At 32.4% G+C, this 17086-nt stretch overlaps 1 protein-coding gene across 5 annotated transcripts in view; it reads right to left on the reverse strand.

Moving 5' to 3' along the window:
* Nucleotides 1-974: 974 nt before the first annotated feature.
* Nucleotides 975-17086, reverse strand: part of LOC150104220 (3',5'-cyclic-AMP phosphodiesterase 4C-like) — a 360345-nt gene continuing 344233 nt past the window's right edge. For all 5 annotated transcript variants that reach the window (XM_090396234.1, XM_090396235.1, XM_090396231.1 and 2 more), the window contains 4 exons: nt 16464-16618; nt 11901-12020; nt 8562-8744; nt 975-7027 (listed from right to left, as the gene is read on the reverse strand). In XM_090396234.1, the coding sequence (XP_090252360.1) occupies nt 6746-7027; nt 8562-8744; nt 11901-12020; nt 16464-16618 (740 nt within the window). In that variant the 3' untranslated portion in view covers nt 975-6745. The remainder of the gene's footprint in view (nt 7028-8561; nt 8745-11900; nt 12021-16463; nt 16619-17086) is intronic.

Below are 17086 nucleotides of genomic sequence, written 5' to 3' on the forward strand. Positions count from 1 at the left end.
GGCTTATGTATCGTTAGTTTGCACCAGTGTTTACTACATGCGATTGCTTCGTGTAAAAACATTCTAATGTTATTAGTTCCCTAATTATGTGATAAAACTGTCCCCCCCCCCAGTATCCATTCTTGTATAAATCCTAAAGGGGGAGGCATCCTTTTCACTATCATATATTTCTGAACTACCATTATTTCTTTCCGTTTTAATTGGCCGACATTGAGAAATTTATGTGCTTATTAATTGCACCCATCTATCCACAAAACAGTACTCAAAGTGTTTTGAGCACTCTTTAGAATACATATAAAATTTTTTGCATTCCTAACTTTAAATCGTCACCAATTCAAATTTCACATTCTCCAACGAATTTTATCCTTAATATGTTTTCCATTATAAAAAAAGATGACTATTGTATAACAACTTTTTACCACTAGTCAACTCTCGATGCGTTTGTTTAATTATGAATAATAATAAATATTAATAACAACCATGCTTTTATATCAGTTTATAAAAATATGTAAATATCTCGTTCGCAGTCTAGATTCAGTTTATGGAGTTAAATGCCATGAATTCTACAGACTGAATTTGCATGCGGTAAACCACAGACGAGGTGAATTAATCGAATATTGTATAATCAATCTGTTTGTGGTATTTCACTTTATAAGTTGCAAATTAATTGTGAAATTTAAAAAAAAAACATCTAAAGTTATTTATTATCTTATCATATTGCTTAATAATTTAATTCTAAGAAATCATTAAGATGTATTTGGTATAAAGCTTTCAAACACGCGCTTAAAATTGATATAATTTACAAATTCACTTTAATCAAATTCGTCTGCGAGAAAATACTAAATATCCGAATTCGTTATTGTTTGTATGAAAATATATGAAGTATTGAATAAAGCCGATATATGTTTCATAGTTGTTTGCAAGATATTTTGGTTGACTGAAACATTTTAAGAGTTATGAAAAATGCAATGGAATTTTTTGGCTGTACATATTTTATTCATTTGACTTACAACACACATGTGCTGTAGAAAATACATTACTGAAGTAGACCTTCTCTACTTTATTGCACAAAACACCCAATGGTATCTTTGTAGAATACCTGACGACTCATCTGTACAAGTTGCTTCTTGCATTAAACCGGAAAGTAGCACAAAATAGCATAAATACATCCACAAGTGGGAGTGAAACTTTGAAAGCTCTTTTAAGTATAGGAAAATTTGATTAAAAACTGATTTGATTTTATACAGATATTTGAATGCAGCCATTACATACAATGTTCTTTCTTAGAGGTGGGCAGAAGCATTTTTTGTATTTCGACATGTCAGGGAGAGACAGGGAAGACACTACCGAACAGCATCAAAAAAGTTTACTTATTAATTTTATTTACAAGCACTCTTGTTACTTTTTAAATTATAAACACGATGTTCCAAATCATTTTAGTTCAACTAGAAATAAAAAAAAGTATATATTGCATTGTGCATAAACATCACACTAACTTTGAAATGCGCGACTATATTTCAATGTTTATCAAGTGGCTTGTCCACAAATATTCCTTGAGATAAGTTGACTTTTTGCATGCTAATATCATCGTTGGAAACAGATGATTATGTTTGTAATAAACACATATTTCATAGAGGTAAGATGATGAGGAGAAACTAAAAATGATATCTAGTTGCATGTCCTTCCCCTAAATAATACATACTATATAAACTATTTAAAATCAAACACTACAGAATGGCAGATATTATCCAGTTATTATAATTAACTGTAAAAAAGTACATATTAAGCCTACCAAGTAGACATTATTATCGAAATGATGAGAATTTTTCATTACATATCTAATTTAATTTTTGTCGATAAATTTTTAAAAGTTATTTTTTTCTGTGACCAAACAAGTAACTTTTAACGATGCAAACTGGACCATTTGTCGAAAAGTACTTTCATTTTTTATCTCCTAGAAACATTTCGTTGCTTCAACAAAATTCAAGAGAGAGAAACTAAGCCCTCAATTCTTAAGAGTAGGACAAAATACAACGATTTTTATTATCTTAATATTTAGGCATCAATTGGGATCCATGAAGATCTGGGCCTGTAATCTATTCCTTAATTTGCGTACCACGGGAATGTAGAAGTGTCCTCTACACAGTCCAATTAATTGTGTTGCTTATTGTCTATTATTGCTGCAAGATTAGGATGTCACGTTTCAGTCTAAGCTGAATACTTTCACAGATGCAGAAATTTGAAGTAGTGTGGTAATATAAAAATTAAAACTCGAAATTAACAGTGGAGAGAACTCGAATATCAACAATAGACACGCTTAATACTTTTGTAATTAAAAGAATACTAACAGACATAATTCACAGTAGCACATTAGATATTATTACTGTTATCCTTTGTTGAATTATTTTTTGACTTTACAATTAAAGTCAAAACGAGGCTAATGTATACAAACCATACTAATTTTTTACTGTATCAGCATATTTTTATAATATTACAAATCCATTAATAAAATAATTTTATGAACATTAATCTTATGTTATTTCCTTTCAAAGAAATATTTCATATAAAATCACTACTGGCTTTTTTTTTTCCCAAATAGAGAGGGGACTTCAAATCATGTACTAGCAGTGGCAAAATATCCGAGTTTAAAATGATAAACATTGGACAGAGAACGAACAGTAATCCTAAACTAAACAGATATACAAGAACAAGTTTCTAGTATAGCAAAGTCTGGCATTTAGAATGTTTTTAAAATGGCGAAAAAGTTAGTGATGATGAGCAAAGAATGGATTTTCACAACCTTAGAATTTTATTGACGCTAACGTAGAGTACTGCGAGAGTAACTATGAAGGGCAGAACAGGCAGTGTTGAAATATTTCGAGTTGAAAGAATTTAAAACAAACACAACAATTATAATTGTATGATACGGCCATGGCAGGCACTAGCCAGCAATACTATGGCCTTTTTAAGTAAAATTAAAAAAGGCATTCTATTGGATGTTACGGTTTGGAAGCCGATCGGTATTTTCGGAGGGCATTTAAAGATCTTATTACCACGGCTGCTGTGGATTAGGACAGTTATTGTGATGATGTTTGGTACTGTCTTCGTGAGGCACAGTGTTTCTTGCGGTAGTATAGTCTAGTTAGCAGATATGTATCTAGCAGGACAGACGTCCTGAAGTATTTGAAATGCAAAAGGCACACATACACACGCACGAGCGTACAAGCCTATATATATATCCTTAGCCTATTTGTAACCTGGATACTATTAGTATTATTTTTTTAAAGTGTCTAGATTACTACGGTGTCAGTACGAACAATGAACAGTAACTCGTACCAAAATGAACTGATAGGGTTGCAGAGTAGCCATCATTTCAAAATTAATCAAGCTTTGCGATTCTTTTTCTAATATATCGATTAATTCTTCTGCTAAATGACGTTAACCTTGCTTGAACGGTTTGATTTTCACCGACATAACCTCGGTTATAATTCGCATGCGAAGTTTGTTTTTGTGGACAATAATGAACCATTATACCAGGTATTTGAATTTTTTGAGGAGCGATTATATTAAATCCTGGTGTAGTTAACGTTTGGGCATTTACAAAATAAACAAAGCAATTACAAATTTCTGAAAGTTTTAATATCTATAGTTTAGTTTAGAATTTTCCTGGCAGATGACGCTTGTATTGTTTATAAAGAAAGCTATAAAATATTTATTAAATTCATCACGTATTATGCATTTCTAAATTACAATTAAGTCGCTTATATTTCAAATTAAAGTGCCGGATTCATGCTTTCGTGTGCACTTTTTAATCATTTTAATAGTTAATTAAATACCAAATATTGATTTTTGTCACTATTCTTGAGTGGAAAATCATGAATAATTTGTGCGTATCAGTATAAATAATAAACGATATTTTTCTGGCGGTCTTGAAATCATTTTATGCTGTTTTCAACTGATGAAACTGTTTAATATTTCACTAATGTAAGATAATTTAGAATTAATTGGCTTCACGAAGACTTATGGATCATGCAACAAGATAATTTGGAATCGATTATGAATAGTGTTAAAATCATTTATAAGTGTTACGTAATTGGGATTCTTCTATCTGAATTTCGTAATGAAGCTTGCTAACGCAATCAACCATCAAGAAAAAACGAAAAAGTACAGTGTAGCATAAATTAACTTTGAAAATGCCAGCCATATTAATTTCAACAATCCTAACAAATGATAGATAACAATTCGTCCCCGCGAATTCTCGTTTAAACTGTGAAGTATATGAGTAATTTTAGTATGATATTGATTGAGATACGTGTGCATAGCATGCCTAAGTTGCAAGTGACTGGGTAAGCTATCAATGAATTTATTACACGAACTTCACACACACACCTAAACATTATATTACGGATGTGGCATCCAAGCCGACTTTCTATTTCAATACTCTATCTCTGCTGGTGCAGTAGGAAGGCATGATGAGTGACAAATCGACGGAATAACAACGAAAAAAAAAAAAAAGAGAATAACCACTAAGGCTGAAAATGTACACCTTGTTTCTTCCATCACGGAGGAAGAAGCACAAGCACCGTTTATCGGTTTTACATTCCTATTTTTTTTTCGCTTTTTTTACTTCCTTTGAGGCAGGAGGAGTGATCTAAGTGTTGACGAAAATTTCATACCGATATATATATTAGTAGATTAAAAGTTTCTATCGACTATTTGGTTGACTTTATACGTAATAGCACTTTGAAAAAACCTCACTGTGATGTGGTGTATGTACAGGTGGCTAAACTAGAACTTTGATTCTGTGTTGCAGCTTCTCTTCAGGGATGCTACGACAGAGAAAAAGATTCATTTGCATAATAACTTCGTTCATCACAGACTAACACTTGAAAGTTCTATACACAGATGGTAGATATCGCAATAGCATGCTTACATTTATTTACAAAGTGTACATTGAATCTGAAAAGCATTACTAAAACAACCATGTAGTTTTTCTAAGCGGGGAATTTCCTTATGAACTCTAAATTCATAACGAGGTATTTTTCTCGGCTCACTTGGAGAATCTTTTCTTTCGCAAGGTCAGAAGAAAAAGTACATAATGGTTCTGCTCTTATAAACGCGATATGTTACAAAACGATATGTCACTCACTGTAGACCAATTGAATAGTGACATTTAATATTGCATGTAATAATATGATGGGAAATCAGAATACCGACTTTTGACAGTAGAAAACGAATTGTTAATGTTTAGAAGTGAACTTATTAAAAATATATTTTTACACTGTTTATTTGTCTATTTTGTTTTCGATAAAATATAACTTGTAGCAAACTCAAGATAAAAGAAGTGTCAACAGGAAGAGAGAGAAATACACAGAGAGAATACTTTGAATACGTGGACTTCTTCCCATTCTATTTACATTAAAACAAATGTCTATGAAGATAAACAAACACGAGGCTTTAATTGCATTCACCCGTTTATCTCACAAGCACAAAAAAATATTGCATTTGTTTGCACTGACTGATGTGAATCATGAAGAGGTTGTTAAATAAACTTGAATACGTGAACAATAATCAATGATGCAATAGATATAAAAATGTGTGTAGCCTACGTGTAGTTAAAAAAAAGAAGCAGGAAAAAGTATGACTAGCCTTGTGAGTGGAAAATCATTAGTTCATTGTCCTTCATTGACTAGGCAATATTATTTTTGTTCAAATAAGCTTGGGAAGAATTTAAGGAGTAAAATGTAGTGATGGTATAGTAACGTTAAAGAGACAAAAGGTATTTTGCAAAAGAAATATTCATTAAAGTGAGAAATAAAACGATAAAATGGAGTGTCAAGAGAAGTATAAAGAAGTTTGGAATATGCATATTACCGTATTGTGGTAATGTTTCTTTAACTTCAAGATGGTAATTGTCCATAAGTTACTAACTTGGGTTATAAAACTAGCATTCCGAAAGGTATAATAACGCAGTTGGAAAAAGAGTAGGAGTGGCGAAGCATACGTTGAAAATGGTGAGGCCTCTTAGTGGTCAGAATATTTAAGAATGATAGAATTTGACTTCGAGAAGATACCGTCGATGCAAGAGTATTTTGTATTCCTTGGGCGAACGGATTACAACATTATTTTCCATATAACTTATCCCCAAAATAGATTATTCTACGTTTGAAATGAAAATACATTAAATTATATTTATATTTTAGCTGTTAGTAAAATGTTTAACACAAAATAATTGAATTTCTGCATGACAAATTTATCGCCATGTGTGATTATTAGTGAGGCCAAATGATTAATAAGTGAATTTCAATGTAGTTATTTTAAAAGATCTTTAAACAAAAAAAAATTGTTCTAACTAAAAAAAAAGAAGTATGCTTGTAGATCCTGTTGGTTCCGAGATTTTACCCATTGGAGATAGTCAAGAAACTAACATTCCAAAAACACAGAAATTTCGGTCAATAAATAAAAAGCCGCCAGAGTCTTTTTGGCTAGAGTCTTTCACTGTGAGAGCACCACGTGTTAACCCTGGCACAGGATTATTCCTTTGATTTTAGTTGCGAAACAGCCGTATTCTCTGTATTACAGAGGGGTGGGGAAGAAGCTGCCCTTGATCACTGCAGCACCCTCACTTTACCACAGCGGTGGGATGAGGGAGAGGAAACATCACAGCATGAACACCCTCACTGATGCGGTGTGCTGACTAGCCCAGTTGCTACTCTTTGCTGAAGAGCAACTTTTGACAAATCACTTATATAATATCTTCGTTCTCTTCTGATTCCTCTTCCTCGGGTTCTTCTAAGGTGATCTGGAATTTAATTCTTTCACCCCCATGCCGTGGACTGTTGTAGCCACTTTCTCTTTCCGTGTCCTCTTGAATATTCTGTTGGCTACTCGAAGGACTAATGGGAATCATATTCTGATACCAGTCTCTGTTTTCCTCTAGGGCATCTAATATTTCCTGAGCATCTGGATGTACGAGATCGGCCCATGTTTCCCACAGTGGGTGGACAATGTAGTCAATAAAGCCAACCTAGCATACAAAGAAACATGTTTTAATATATTTTCACTTTTATGAGTTCTTATCCAGTTCAATGTTTTAACCAAATATTAAATTTTATTAATATTTAATTTTGGTTTAAAGATTCAACAATATTAATTTTAATAGCAATTTATGATACGATTTAATTACTAATAATGTTATTTTTAATTATTAATTTGAGTTTAAACATTGTTTTAATATTTCAGTTATAATTTATACATAAGAAAAGTGGAACTAGCTAATTTTGAGACATCAAAATGCGATTTTTCTCAATAATGCAACTTATAAAGAATAGCTTATAGATTATTACGTGGACCACTTTGATATATAAGTACTCCACTTGGAGAGGCAACCACTCATTTTTTTTATTATTATACTTTTGTTTCCCTTTTACCTTAATTACAAAGAGTTGGAGTAAAATGAGTAGCGGATGAATGTTGGTCTTCCATTTTGCTTTTGTAGCAATAGCGTGTTAAAAGATTTACATTTTATCAACTGGTACAGTTCATTAAGTCCTGTCTCATGTCATTCCAATAAAAGCTATGACAGAAGGGCAAGCAACCACTCCTCTACCTTGTAATAAACCATTAGAAGAGCCTGGTAGTATACTTGTTTGCTGTCGATGAATTTATTGACATTTAACCTTGTTTTACTGGGACAAAGCAAGTAGTGAATCTTACACTCGGTTTGCCTGCTTTGAGGATTGAAACTAATTTAAAATCCTGTTAATTTTGTCTACAACAAGTGGATGAATCGTGTGGAAAAGATCTAATAAACTTCTTGTGATAATGATAGTTCTGTCTGTAGTGATTTTAGAAACGCCACTGTGCACTTACATCGAAAGTGGAGACAGATTTGTCGATGAACGCCACTGTTTTCGTTCTTGTCCACGTCTCTAAGTCTAGGAAAGTGACGTCTGTAAAAGCCACTCGGGTAAGAATGCGTATATTATATTCATTTTGAATATAATATACCCATATTCATTAAAATATAATGTTCATAAATATTTTCAAATATCTTTTGTACCTGATAAGGAGGATTTGGAAGATTACATAACTGTGCAGAAGAAAATCGACATAAATGATTATGCCTTAGATTTAGTTCATCCGTATTCATAACTAACCTTTATTTATTTATAATAAATATTTATAGTATTATTTATGATAAATATTTACATAAATTAATTGACCTGCATCTTTATTAAAATATGTCAAATCATCTCCATTTTGGTTGAAGTCGATTTGTTTTGATTTATCTTTAGTTGCAAATCAAATAATAATAATAACACGATTTAATGTTATATGCAATTTTATGTTTTAGACAACAATAAAACTGCCTACAGGATATAAAGCAAAACGACTTTAAAGTTGAACAGCTGGGAAGATGAATTAAAAATTTCATTAGTAATATCTTCATTATCACATCTGGACACATTATCACATCTAGATCTGGGCAGATAATACATTAAAATAATGTTCAAAAATGTTATTATAGGATACGATGGCTTATGAGTCCCTTTATTTACCTGGGTTTTCTCTACAGTAGCTGTGTGCTTGTCGCACATGGGACTAACATCCAGTGACTCTTCCCTTTCTTTATCTCCCTGTTGGAAAAATTCTTCCATTATGAGATCGACCCACTGCCTATAGAGATCCAGAGGTTTGGTCGGATTACTCAAATCTGCACAATGAACCATGTTTTGTAGAACCTAAAAATATTTACATTAAAATGCAAACGTTAAATCCATAATTTAATGCATAATATAAGGAATTGTTCATGAATAATTCATAAATGAATAAATTTAAAATTTCCATTTTCAGTAATTATTTTCTAGATTATTTGTTTAAATTCGCAACACATTTATTTTTCTAATATAGTTAACAACACTTAAGTCTTCAGCTGCTTTCAAAATTTCGCATGTATTAGAGACGAGACATTCAACGCTGGCGAACACTCAATACCCCAAAATTCGAGCTATTAATAGAGAACATAAGAGCTCTATAAAATTTCTATTCATCAAAGGGTTTGCTCCATTATTGTTATTTATTGTCGAGGTATTAAACTTCATGAAAGTAAGTCAGCGGTTTAGACGTTGCTATAATTGAAACAAAAAATCGACTGAGATAATATATTTCGGTATAGTTGGTTTCTGATTACGGCATTTCGAAATCATTCGTGGTCACTTAATTTCCCAACAGCCTTCAGTTGATTACTAGTATAGAATGAACTCAAGAACTCGGTTCTTGAGTACATTTTATGATGCATTCCAAGAAATAATTTTCGAACACACTCAGACGAAGCTAGTCAGTTTAAATTTAGTTTTCTCGGTAATTTTTGTATCTGATATCAGTCTTTTTTGTATTTGTTTCGAAACTGTTAGATGATTTAGTTTAATCACAGAACAGAATCGAAAAACAACAATTATTCCTTCCCAAGTTTAAGGTAATATAAATAAGATCAAATACTTTTACATAATTAATTTACAAATGCACTTAAATTTTTTAAACTTCCCAAAGCCTAAGTAACTAGTTGTCAACGGGGCCCGCTCAGTACAAAAAAAGGTTACCGACTCTTGATCTATATTATTAACTCAATACCAAAAAGAATTCAGCTATGCGATGCATCTGCGATCCATTAAGATATATACTATCGTATTTTGTGAAACATTTCAAATTATATATCAGAGAAGGCTTGTTTAGCGAAGCATGAAACATAGACAGTAATGGTAGCAATCCAATTACCAACTTTTATAGGTTTTGTTATTATTTCTAGCTGTTCTCAGAAGAATGCAGTTTTCAAAATAGTTACAGAAAGAAAGATAGGGTTAATACACCCACAAATCTAGGAACGTAATATTAACCGTCGTACTTCCGTTCAGGCTTCGTAAGCATTTCGCTGAAATAGGTTAATGGTCCTTCAATATTACAAGCTTATCAGTAGCCTTCTGATATATATTTGCTCTAGAATTGCTCCGTCGCTATGGGCTATAAAGTTGTATGTACCTGAATTATTTCACATTTAATTCTTTTGTAGGTTACATGCATTCTCATGTAAAGTAGATTTATCATATTTTTCTCTCTCTCTCTCTCTCACACACACACACACACACACACACACAAAATCGAATTTCCTCACCTCCATGTTCCTATGGTTGTGGAACTAATCCGATATGGAGTAATGAATCACATATTGAAAACTATTTGTTAGAATATGCGTAGGGCATCTTGAATATTGTGTTAAATGAATCCAGTATGAATTAGAACACGAAGTCAGCTGGCAATCGGTGTTAACACGATAGGTGTTTGAAATTAAGACCAAAGTCTATTAAATATACTTGCCGAATGCGCTCTCTTTGACCAGTTTGTATTTTGAGAAAAATACACGCAGTGTATTTTTCTCAAAATACAACTTCATCCTCCATTTCATCCTCCATTAGTGCAACAAATTTGGGGTATATTATAAAATAGCCGCTACGTAAATATAATTAATTTAAAACTAAAGAAACCTTTTGAATCTCAATGAAGTAAAAAGGCACCTGTCTCAGACAACGTGCAGGGATGATGTACAGTTTGCCAAGGGGTAATTTATTTTACAGATATCATTTAATATGTATTGTATTCCACCAAATAACATACTTGCAAAATATCGAAAAATCTGGATTTGACGAAGATCAAGTTATGAAATGGTGGCAACAACAAGTGACAATAACGCTATCTGGTTAAGAACGTATGCTGAAGAATTGAAGTTTCAGGCCAATAATGCACTAAAAGGTTTGTGGATGTTAACACATCTTATTAGAAATATGTATATTCTGGCATAAGTCATACATTATTATGGAAGTAAACAAGCCTGTGCAAAATCACGACTGAAAGTGATTTACATTATCACTATTTGATCAGAGTGCATCACCGCAGGAAGCTATCAAGGAAGCCTGATAGCTTGTTTTGCGGGATGAAAAGCTTTATTTTAAGAGGAGGGGGGGGGGAATTCTAGGCGTGATTTTAACTTAGGTTTTTTAACCAAACGACATCGTTGATATACCGACTGAACAAAGGCTACTACACTAGGAAATAACATTATATATTTTGTAAATACAACTAGAATTTCTAGTGTTTATAACAAGCATTTTAACTAAATTCTTGTAATAATTATTTGCTAGAAAATTTATTAAATGTTCATTTTGACTTAAAAATCCTAGTTACTTAAACTGTAAAAATAAATAAAAGTTGATAAAAGGTAACCACATTCGAGATGATGAAATTAAATTAAAAACTCTGAACAAAACACTAAAATCAAACATGTTTTCCTTCAAATTCTATTTGCTTTTCAGCGGAATTTTTGCAGGTACCAAATCAATTAAAAAAGTTTAACACATCGATAAAAATGTACTTCTCACTCAGACGTTTTTCACAATATTTCATCAGGTTAGAAGCTTATATAAATGAGCACAAGTTTAGTTTTAATTTACACTGTTTAAACTAGTTTTTTACATGACAGATAAAGCGATGATTACATACTGCTGAATAGTAAGCTTCGAATGTAACTTTCGATTTTTAATTTCCATGTTGGAATTCTGTGAATGCTTCAACAGATAGCAAGAAAAACAGCAAACTCCAAATTTTAACTTATAGTTAATGTTTGCTTAATGTCTAAATTGAATTTAAACATTCAGCTACTGCGTCAAAAATATTAAAATAAGCAAATGGATTTCTAAAACGTATTAATCTCGATATGAATATAAAACGATATTGGTGTTTATTATTATTATTGAAATTAATTAAATATATTCACAAATCAATTCCATTTCAAGGTTGGAATTAATTTCGGTTTGAAAACGAAATATCAAATATTTCCTGAGACCTACCTGTATCCTTTCCGTGTAGTTATCTAGTAAGACCATTCCAGAACCTACTTTCTTTGTTTCTACCATCGTCTTCAGGTCTGCTAGTAAGTTCATATGTTTGGACATATCAGTTGCTAGTACCTGAAAAAGCATACACAAGTTTAAGTCATTCAGGATAAACTGAATTTCTATGGTATAACATAAAAATGCGAACAAAAATAACAAGATCAGTATGCAAAATGACAAATGGTTCGTTTACTCTTTGCCACAATTACAAATGGTTCATATTCAAATTACATTTTAAAATGGTACTGAATTTGTTAGGTTTGATATAGCTTGGATCGTGATAAATGAAAACAAGCATCCCTCTTAACCGAAAAGAGATGATTGTTTCACGGAAATTTTAAGCTGCAAACTTCAACACTAAAATGAGCGGAAGAAAATTGGAAATAAAGCTACTTTCCATCCCAGTTTCATCCGAGAAATTGTTTTTAATATGGTTCCCATTCATGAAAGTTTATTTTTTTGCAAATCTATCACATTAGTACCGTGAGAGAGCTAAAGACTTTTTTATTTTTATTAATTATATATTGTAGTTTTTACATAGTCTGGAAACCCTGCTCTAGAGACCAAATATGGGACTTTTTAAGCCACTTCGGGCCTCAGTAAATCTTAGAAGATGGATTATTTCTGCATACTAATCGGACTTCTCTGAAATCGATTGCATACGCGAATGGAAACTATGCTTCAATAGGTAATAAGTGTAGCACTTACTTAACTAAATCACGCTGAACATAAAGGATTAAGAGGTGAAAGATCTGCTAACGTCTAAATGTATTCTCACATCATTTGGGAAATTTCAGTATATCAGAGGAGAGAGATAAGTCATGAAAGCAGCAATCTCAAATGGCTTCCGTGGAATGGATCTTAAACCGATTCCTCATATCACTGAGGCATCTCAGTTTTTTACTTTGTGGTGGAGGATTGGTTCCAGTAGGTGGCTGGATTTTCTTAATATTGTTCTTTTTATTAAGTTACAAGCAAGAAAATTTCCAATAATCTCGTTCGTGAAATGAAAGATCTTTTCCCCCTTATTTGAAAAACCCAAACTCTGAACAATATTAACATCGCTTTAGTTAGAATAAAAATTTCCAACATATCTCTAGGACCTGTACTCAGTTTTAGAATTACCATCGAATTCATTTGAACATCGCTATGGTCACAGTCTCAATATCATATCATGCTCTATCAAAGTTTACTTGAAATGCTTGCTTCAATTTGTTTGTTGAAATTACAGTTAATAGTCTCTGACTATTAACATTTCTTTGCTATGACCTGTGCGTGCACATTCACATCTGTAAATTGTTAGTATTTGATTGGTTGATTAGATTACGTTTAAATCCTATGCGAGATGTGTTTTACAGCAGAAGCAACAAAAATATGAGGTCAGTGTAATATTATTATTATTTTTTTTAATGCAACTCTACATTGAAGGTTGTCAATATGGAGTACCTTACTACAGCGGGCAGGCTAAGGATTTTTATTGAATAATATAAACACGTAAAGACAAGAAAGACATTTAATTAACCAAATATTTCGGTCTGGAAATAGCAGACCATCTTCAGTGGCACTACAAGTTAAAAAAATACAATGTGGAATACTAATAATAGATAATTTAAAATAGAACAAGCCGCGTGATGGTATATCACTAAGTATTAAAGGGAATATTTTTAATCAGAGACATGATTGAAATAGTTAATATTATTAATTAATATCTTTAACATGAAATTAATATGAATTAATGAGTTATCCTGATTAGACTTTCCCAGATTTTTGATATAGATATACAGTCATTCCGATTCAGGTTAGGACGATGGAGTAAGGCCTCTACGCTTTCTTTGAATAAACGTTCAAATTTATAACGGGATCTATGTAAGAGGCGAGGTTTTGACCAAAGGATGTTGTGGTTAGTTTCAATCCCGTACTGAGCCAATCCAGATTCTTCAGGTTTGTTGTGATGAATGGAGTATTGATGCTCTTGGATTCTTTTTTTTTTTTTCAAGAGAACGTCCAGTTTGTCCAAAATAGGAGAGATCGCCGTTGCAAGTCATTTGATAAACTCCAGGAAGAGACACTTGAGCGTTTGTCTTTAGGAGAAGGAAAATGGGAAGATAATTTGTTAATAGGTGAATAAGTAGCTGTTAACTCATATTTCTTTGGTCAAAAACTCGCCTCTTACATAGATCCCGTTATAAATTTGAACGTTTATTCAAAGAAAGCGTAGAGGCCTTACTCCATCGTCCTAACCTGAATCGGAATGACTGTATATCTATATCAAAAATCTGGGAAAGTCTAATCAGGATAACTCATTAATTCATATTAATTTTATGTTAGTTAATATTATTAATTAATATCTTTATTACAATCATGTCTCTGCTTAAAAATATTCCCTTTAATACTAAGTGATATAACATCACGCGGCTTGTTCTATTTTTAAATGATCTATTGTTAGTATTCCACATTGTATTTTTTTTAAACTGTTCTTGTAGTGCCACTGAAGATGGTCTGCTATTTCCGAAATATTTGGTTAATTAAATATCTTTCTTGTGTTTACGTGCTTATATTATTCAGTCTTTACGTCGCAAGTATCCTTAAAACATCAAGGATTTTTATTGTTTTTTTAAATCCTATTTTTATTTAGTTTTTATCTTACATAACGGGAAAACGCTTCTCTGGAGATTAAACGTGGAATTTTTTAAGCCATTTCAGGCCTCCAATAAGCAGGGTAGAGGTCTCACACCGGAGATAATGTAGCCTGTTGGATAAAGAGCTGGCACATTAAAAACTCGGTCAACCATGCCAGTAACGATATCTGTTAATTGTGTTATACTCGGTTTTGCGGAATTAAAACCTTCGAAATTCTGGAGGTTATAAAGGTTTGCGCGTCTTTGACGGAATTCAAACCCAAATTTTTCTGTCCAAATGGCATCGCGATACCGACTGAGCTACGGTGGCTCTCCTCTGTGTGACGAAACCTGTGTAAGGTCATCTGACACACCTTTGGTTGAAAAGCCTTTATAAAATCTCACTCTCTGTATTTCCTTTGCTCACTAGTTAGAAACTTTAAAATTCAACAAGACAAAATCAGCACTACTGCGAACAGTGTCGTTGTGATACTCAACAATGCGTATGCAGCATAGTTCAAGCAATTACTTGCTCTGGGGGAAGATTAAAATGTGGTAAGCTACTGTTATCCAAATTAAAAATCCTGTGATTCTCTGGGTTAGGTTATTATACGCAAGATATTACGGGATAAAACAAACAACCTATAGAAATTGGTTATTTAATTGTGATATTAGGGATAGGTAAGGCTGTGAAGCCTGTGCATTATGTTTGGTAGTCGTGTGAGCTCTGTGGATGGTTTGTCTGTTTTGCGGAATAAAAAAAAATCATTTATCAAAACACAATAATGAAACCATCTGCTTTTTTCCGTAGGAGACCGACTAAGTTTGCTTTCACATCCTAAAAGAACATTTCGTTGATCTTAGACAGCATTCGAATTTCTTTTCAACTGAATGTTAATACCATGACATACTGGTGACAACACTACGGAGGCGCTACATATATTGTAGTCCTGTGAGATACTAAGTTAGGCAGCAAAGTGCAAGTAACATAAATAACAAAAGTGGAATAATGATTTCGACTCTAACAACCAGGAATCATTATTATAACACAGCTTAAAATAAACTCTCGCATCTGCAACTAAATATGCATACCTAAAATCAAAGTCAAAATGCGGTCGGCACTTTTTTTTTCTCTTTTGTTTAAATGCGTACTTTCTTACTTTCTACTCAGTATATCTCCTTTATTCTTTGTAGAGAATAAAGCAGCACACTGAATTAATATTTCTGGAATTTGTGTCAAGTTGTCTTTGCACCTTTGTTTCTATATTACAAAACAATAACGATCCGAGCTAACAGTGTCTAGATTGCATTTTCGAATGAAACAATTATAAATATGTTTAATGCCCCCCCGCACGCCGAGCTATCTTACAGTGTATTGCCTTCCTTCTTAGCTTTCTAATGAATCAGTGCTGCGATTCCTATTCTGTCTTCTGATTCAGTAATGAAGGACATTTCGTATCCAGAACTGCAACATCATCGTCATATTTATGTCACGTAGAAACGGTAATTGCATCCAGGGTCTCATAAAGAACCATGAGTAATGAAGTGTGAAGGTATGTGTGCAGAAAGTTTGTGTCGAAATTAGGCATGGTGGCTTTTCTTTCATATTAAAGGAGGAGTAAACATGGAAATTAAGAATTCGCGACTGTGATCTCTTCTTTACCTAAATTCTAACTAAGCTTGTTTTGCAAAATTCTTGATTTAATTTCCGCCCTACAATATCGTATAAAAGGATGATTAGCGGTTACTGCTCACTCACATTAGAAGCAGGGAACCTTTGATTTAACGATATTACATTGGAAAGAAACTTAAATTAGAAATCATAAAGTCATACAGCGATAGCAAAACTCCTAAACTATATTATTCTGATTTAGATTAAAAGCAAACAGTCATTAGTTACCATATCAATAGCCATCTTTCTTAAAGATAGGAGCTGTTTTTTATTGATGTTCACGAAAATATTGCAGTTGTTATCCTGAAGCAACTTGAAGGCCACTGCCAACGAGTGATTTTCTAATACTGATTCGTCGTTGTACATTAAGGCAAGCTCCGAACCTAAAAAAAAAAAAGTGAGTATTTGTACAAATTTCATACAATGGTCTTGATTCTTCTTTAATTCAAATGATTTTAAATTTAATCCTTTATACTCAATCCACACATTCAATTACCAATTTCCACAATCAGCAAAAGATTTTAGGTGGCATTCTAAGTACCAAATTCGTTTCTCAAAAATGTTAGTTTTGTAAATGTCTTAATAAGAAGACGCTTTTTTTAAATGTTTCTACATCCGTATTGAGCATTCCAGATTTTGGGAAGTGATAGTTTTTGTTTTATCAAAGGGAAAACAAAAACTGAACAACAGAAGAAGAATGATTTAACTAAAACATCTCAGGTTGTTTAATGAGATAGAAGATACGTTTATTGTATCGAATAAATAAAATAAAATATAACTTGAATTAAACCATTTACATAAATTCAAAATCCCCTTTATTCCGAACTTAAAACAATTTTGCAAAGCAGAGA

The sequence above is a fragment of the Typopeltis vanoorti genome, chromosome 8 (genome assembly GCF_054136105.1).
Source record: "Typopeltis vanoorti isolate ZY-2024b chromosome 8, IOZ_Tvanoo_1.0, whole genome shotgun sequence".
NCBI classification, from domain to species: Eukaryota; Metazoa; Arthropoda; class Arachnida; order Uropygi; family Thelyphonidae; genus Typopeltis; species Typopeltis vanoorti.